This window comes from Alnus glutinosa, chromosome 2 (assembly GCF_958979055.1).
Source record: "Alnus glutinosa chromosome 2, dhAlnGlut1.1, whole genome shotgun sequence".
Lineage (NCBI taxonomy): Eukaryota > Viridiplantae > Streptophyta > Magnoliopsida > Fagales > Betulaceae > Alnus > Alnus glutinosa.
The window spans coordinates 1,175,016-1,181,015 of record NC_084887.1 but is presented as its reverse complement, the minus strand read 5'-3'; the positions used below and the strand labels follow the sequence as shown (position 1 = coordinate 1,181,015).

General features: G+C 33.8%; 1 protein-coding gene across 1 annotated transcript; it reads right to left on the bottom strand.

The window, feature by feature from the left end:
* Window positions 1–799: 799 nt before the first annotated feature.
* Window positions 800–4,001, bottom strand: LOC133861400 (receptor-like protein Cf-9 homolog). Its single transcript, XM_062297187.1, has one exon. It carries the CDS (start codon window positions 3,966–3,968, stop codon window positions 1,053–1,055), a length of 2,916 nt encoding a protein of 971 aa, XP_062153171.1. The 5' UTR covers window positions 3,969–4,001; the 3' UTR covers window positions 800–1,052.
* Between the last annotated feature and the right edge of the window lie 1,999 nt (window positions 4,002–6,000).

Here is a 6,000-nt window from a genome sequence, read left to right as displayed (position 1 = left end):
CTTTGTGAATATGCTTAAGTTCGCGTATACCCTTATATCCCAAAACGGGGGCGTGATAATATGGATTTTATTTGTATCAAAATGTAATATATATCACACCAATAATATTCGAGACTTCTGCTAATTTTTTTTTATTAATGCTTTAATAATCATAATCTACATGTTTTTTCTTTTTTTCTTTTCCTTTATACTTCTTTTTATTTAAAACTACTGATATGGAAACAAAGATTTTAACATGTCTTAATTTATATAGATTAAAAGAAAACTAAGTGTCATATTTTTTTAATATAAGTGAATGTTTAATGGTTTATTTTTTATTTTTTTTTTAAATTTTTTTGTATGATTCATTCATTTTTTTTTTTAAGTGTTTTTTCTGCTTTTGAAAGTAAAATAAGGCAAACATTTATTTGATTAAATATTGAACATGATGTGAGAGGATTTATTTGATTGCATTAAATGTTGAGTGAAAATTTTTGTTTTATTTTGTAGGGTTTAGCTTAGGTGCTGTAAAAAAAAATTACAGCACCATTTTGATTATTGAAAAAACTACAGCACCTATACTGTAATATTTGGAATTTTGATTTTCTTTTTGCTATTATTATTATTTTTTTTATAAGTTCATGATCAACTAAAAAGCTTAGGCATTGAAGCATGAAACCATATAAAGAATGTAAAGATACTATAAATAATGCATTTAACACAGCTGATAATTAATGTAAAGAAAGAAAAAAGTTTGCAAGTAAAGATCAATTATTAACTTTTAAAGCCACAAATAATACTCTTATATAAAAGGGGGAGATAAAAATGATTTTCCGACCATTATTAACTTGCAAAAACAATATAGAAAGAGCATTTATATAAAAGATCTTACCAAAGCATTTTACATACAACATTGTAATGCTACGCTAATCCAAAATACAAAAAACAATAATGAAAACAAAAAGAAACACATTACAAACAGAAAAACAAGATTATAATTAAAAAAACACACGGGTACAATAATAAACATATTGCTTTGGGAAGGCATCATGTCCAGAATGTTCTATTTAATTTCAACGTCTCCTTCTACTCAATGGCCTTATTCGGAAGGTCTTCATTAACCAATCATGCTTTCTTGCGATCACAATAGACCCAATTATTACTCCAACAACAAATCCAAATCCATATCCAATGACAACTATTTTCCAACCAAATTCAAATAGTATTTCAGAATTTTGACTTTCTTCAAAGATTGAAGGGTGAGAAGTCGGCTCATCAGAATTCCCGCATGTCTTTGTCAATGGTTTCCCACACAACCCTAGATTCCCTTCAAATGAATTGTTCTCAAATGTACCAAATTGTTTCCCTTGTGGTATAGGTCCCGTGAGATTATTATGAGAAACATTGAAGAATTCTAAGAAAGTAAGCTGTGTTAGCTGTTGTGGAATATCTCCTGACAACTTGTTTTGAGAAAGATCCAACGCTTCCAACTCTATAAGATTCCCTAAAGATGGTGGGATGTGACCGGTAAGACAGTTATTAGAAAGATTGAGCAACTGAATTCCCTTTAAATTTTCAATAAATTTTGGAATTTCACCGACAAATTTGTTGCTTGAGAAGTCAATGACCATTAACAATTTAAAGACCTTCTCGTAGAACATATTCTTGCCTTTGTTTGCCAAAATCATGGAGTAAGTATAAATATAAGAATATTGGTAATACGCATCACCCGTGTGTAATATGAAGTATGGGTCTTCATAAATATATGGTAACGAATCCACATTCTCAAATTGTCTAGCCTTCCAATTCTCAAAAAGCCTTAATGGTAGCATTCCCATAAAATCATTGTTGGAGATGTCAAAGATTTGCATTTTGGGAAACTTAAAATAAGTTTGAACTGTCCCCATTGAACCGTTGAATTTATTTGACCGTAAAATGAGGACCTCTAAATTTGGAAGATATCCCAACCAAAATGGAAATCTACCATCGAATTGGTTATCACTAAGATCAAGGACCTTTAGCATCGTACACTTAATCAGCGATCTTGGCAAACGCCCTTGAAATTTGTTTTGACTAAACTTGATTATCTTCAATTGGCCTCCTTTTATCCAATTTTTTGGAATGCTTCCTTCAAATTGGTTCCTTTGCAAATCAAGTAATAATAGAGAATCACCGAAGTTGCCCGAGCATCGAGGAAGTGAACCACTTAAGTTGTTACTAGCCAAATCAAGGACTTCAAGAGAACTCAGATTGCAAAACAATTTTGGTATATTTCCGGTCAATGAGTTGTTTGAAATATAAAAATGTGAAGTATTGATTGGCAGAATAGGAAGTGATCCTTGGAGTGAATTGGATCTGAGATCAAGAACTTGTAGATGAGTCCATGGAACAAAAGTTGGATGTTGACCAAAGCTTGTGAAAAAATTGTTAGAAAGATCAAGATATTGTAGAGTTGTAGGCCCAAAAGTAAGTATGGGCCCACTTAACCGATTGTTGTTCAGTTTAAGGAAGACCAATCGGGTTCCATTCATAAGCTCAAAATGCATTTCACCGTGCAAAAGATTATAGCTAAGATCAACAAACAACAGTTGTGGTAAGTTTAAAACCTCAAAAGGGACTGGACCTGTCAATTGATTGTGGGAAATGTGTAATTCAAATAGTTGAACAAGGTTTCCAAGAATTAAAGGGACTGGACCTGTCAATTGATTGTAAGAAATGTCTAAAGAAGATAGTTGAACAAGGTTTCCAAGTGAATGCGGAATATTGCCCACAAAAGTGTTATTGTAAAGGTCAAGATATGTGAGTTTAGTGAGGTTACCAAGTGAAGATGGAATGAACCCCGAGAAATTGCAATTAATCATGCTCAACTCAATCAGGTTGCCAAGGTTTTCTATAGAAGCGGGTAGCTCCCCTGAGAAACTCGTGTAGTCCAGATTCAATGTCTCAAGCGGACTACTCCATGTAAAGTCAGGCAAATAATTGGTGAGGCCTTCATTGTATCCCACATAAAGATGCCGTAACTTTGATAGCTTAAAGATGTCTTTTGGAAATTCCCCGTGCAAACCACAATCCGAAAGAGTGAGGGATGTTAAAGAAGACAAATTTGCCAAAATATTAGGCATCGTAGAGCTAATGTTCACATAACTCAAATCAAGCTTTTGTAGGCTGGTCAAATTTGCAACTAGGCTTCTGAGGATGGGCTCTTTGAGTTCCAAAGTGATGTAGTGGTCAAAAGCGTACATATAATTGTAGGACAGGTCGAGGGATGACAAGTGTGACAATTGTGAAATTTCTGACGGGATTTGACCAGAAAAACCACATCTGCTGAGACCGAGGTGCGTTAAAGAAGACAAATTTGCAAAAATATTAGGCACCGTAGAGCTAATGTTCACATAACTCAAATCAAGCTTTTGTAGGCGGGTCATATTTCCAACTAGGCTTTTTAAGCTGGGCTTTTTGAGTTCCAAATCAAAGTTATTAGACAAATCGAGGGATGACAAGTGCAACAATTGTGAAATTTCTGACGGGATTTGACCAGAAAAATTAGACAAATGGAGATCGAGATCTATTAGCCTTGAAAGATCACGTACCTGGGATGGGATATGAGAGCCGTTAAAGTCATTGTCGGCAAGGCTAAGGCTTTGGAGGTGAACAAGGCGAAAAAGGCTACTGTTGGAGTTAATAGAACCAAATAGACAGCTGCTACTGAGGTTGAGGCCAATTACATGACCAGTGTGTTCATCGCACTCCACCCCATCCCATGAGCAGCAATCACTTTTGTTTCCTTCTACTGTCCAAGACGCAACCTTTTTTTCACAATAAGGAGACTTGTCTATGACAAGGCTTTCCTTGAATTGCAACAAGGCAGAGCTGTCATCGTGATGGCACCGGGGTTGCATAAAAGAAGAAGAATGGGTGAGTACAAGATGCAACAATGAAAGCACGATAGGGAAGCGCATGAAAATGAAGAGAGAAAGAGGTAATCCCATAATTAATGTTGTACTACTGTTTTTCTATTTGGTCTTAGATATGCTCGGAAGTGAAGGTAGGAGATGGAGCTTTAATTTATAGGCTGCACAGAAGTTTTGTGCACTTACTATGAAACTTGGGCAGTGGGAACTGGGAAGCTTTACTTTACTCTATTGAAGTCAAGAGTCGTCTGCGTGTGTTATAAGTCTCAATTAAAGTCAAGTCGTTTGCGTGTGTGTGAGGGGATCTTATTTTAAAAAAATTGACCCACAAGTCTTGGGATTGCCTTTCCGCCACGAATCCCTTTTCCCCATAATTCAACATTAATTCTCAAACTAAATTGCTCCTCATGTCAATCTTGTGATTGGTTGCCAGCTAACGGAATACGGAGCGTATCGCAAAACTGAAATACCTTTTTTCCAAATAAGGCAAAAAAGAAGAAGGTAAATGCATGCTCATGTTATTTAACAACTTCTTTTTTTTTTTCTTCACTTAAATTGCATTAGGTATCGTAAATGTTATTTAGCTTATAGCAAAAATTGAATATGGTATTTTTGTTTAATTTTTGTCTAAAAATTGGCGGAAGTCCATTTTAATACCTCCAGAAAATAGATGTGTCCCATGCCTTGTTAAAAATTAAACAAAAATGCAAAAATATAAAAATATAAAAAATAAAAAAATGTAACTTTCTGATTTTGCCCAAAGGAACAGCCCATTCTTTTTCTTTCCTTTTTTTTTTTTTTTTTTTTTTTTTCGTGAACAAGTGGTAAATTGAAATCAAGATTTTTTTAAATTATTTATTTGAATTTGAGAGAATTCGAACAGATGATTAAAAGAGATTATTTGTAAAATCTACTTGATCAGATAAATGTTTGGGTAACTTAATTTTTATTTAATCATTTATGTAGAGGGATGAGAGACGAATTATTTATGTAGTGTTTCACATTCAAGTAGAACTCCTTGTCGTTGATGTAAACCTGTCGCTTTCTCACCCCTATGCCAATACAAGCATAGTCCTGAAATGACTCCTCAGTCCTCATCCATGAAAATATCATGGAAAATAAGGTAAGATGATGGCCCATGTATTTATTCAGCATATATGACTTTATATACCTGCCGAATTGGGACCATGCATTTAATAGCCTAGAAAAAAACAAAAAACAAAGACACATTCAACTATCTTATTAGCAACGTGTTCTTCGCACTCTTTTGAGCCATACAGTTAAATTTAACTTAATCCTGGTCGTTGGTTTTACTTCCATTTCATTTAATGCCTTTAACAAGTTTTCCTTACGTCCTTAGCTTGCTCCACTTTTGCGTCTTCCAAACGTTTTCCCATGACTTCTTCAGCAGTTCAATTCTTGCAACTGTCAAACTCTAACCTTTTAAGCATTTCAATTTCAGTCGTTAGATTGGACCTTTTAATCATATAACCTAATCCTTATCATTCAGTATTTAATTTCACTCAAATTTTATTAAAAAAATGAGAAAAGTACACATATCCCTCTTAAACTACTATTTCATTGTTAATGTACCCCACACACATGCCCTATTTACAAAAAAATATTTCTCATTCTCATAAATTATTTCTATCTCTTTCACTATGCTTGATAACTCTTGAGGCAACGTGTGGAAGGGTTTTCACATTCCCATTTTCATTACTTTAAAAAAGTAGTAGCTTCCAATATTGGAAACCAAATAAGCAATTTACTATAATTAAAAAGTCTTTTATAACTAAAGCTTTTCTTAAAACTGTTGATTTCAAGGATATCATTTCTGCTAACAACTTTCATCTCAAAACTGTTTTAAAACAATCCTTCATTCACCAATGTAAATTTGAAATACAGAATGAGAACAATTATTCGTAAATATGCTAGAATCAATGGATAAAATAATATGACATAAAATAATTTTAGAAGACGTAAAGGAACCCTTACCTCTCTAAATGCGGCTAAGGCAAATTTATTGACAGCTAGCTAGTCACCTGAGTACAGGTTCTAACAAATTAATACTATGAACTCAGCACTAGACAACATACTGACACTACTGTTT

What these genes read in the sequence shown, in the direction of transcription:
- LOC133861400 (XM_062297187.1), bottom strand. Translation starts at nt 3,968, where the DNA reads ATGGGATTACCTCTTTCTCTCTTCATTTTCATGCGCTTCCCTATCGTG.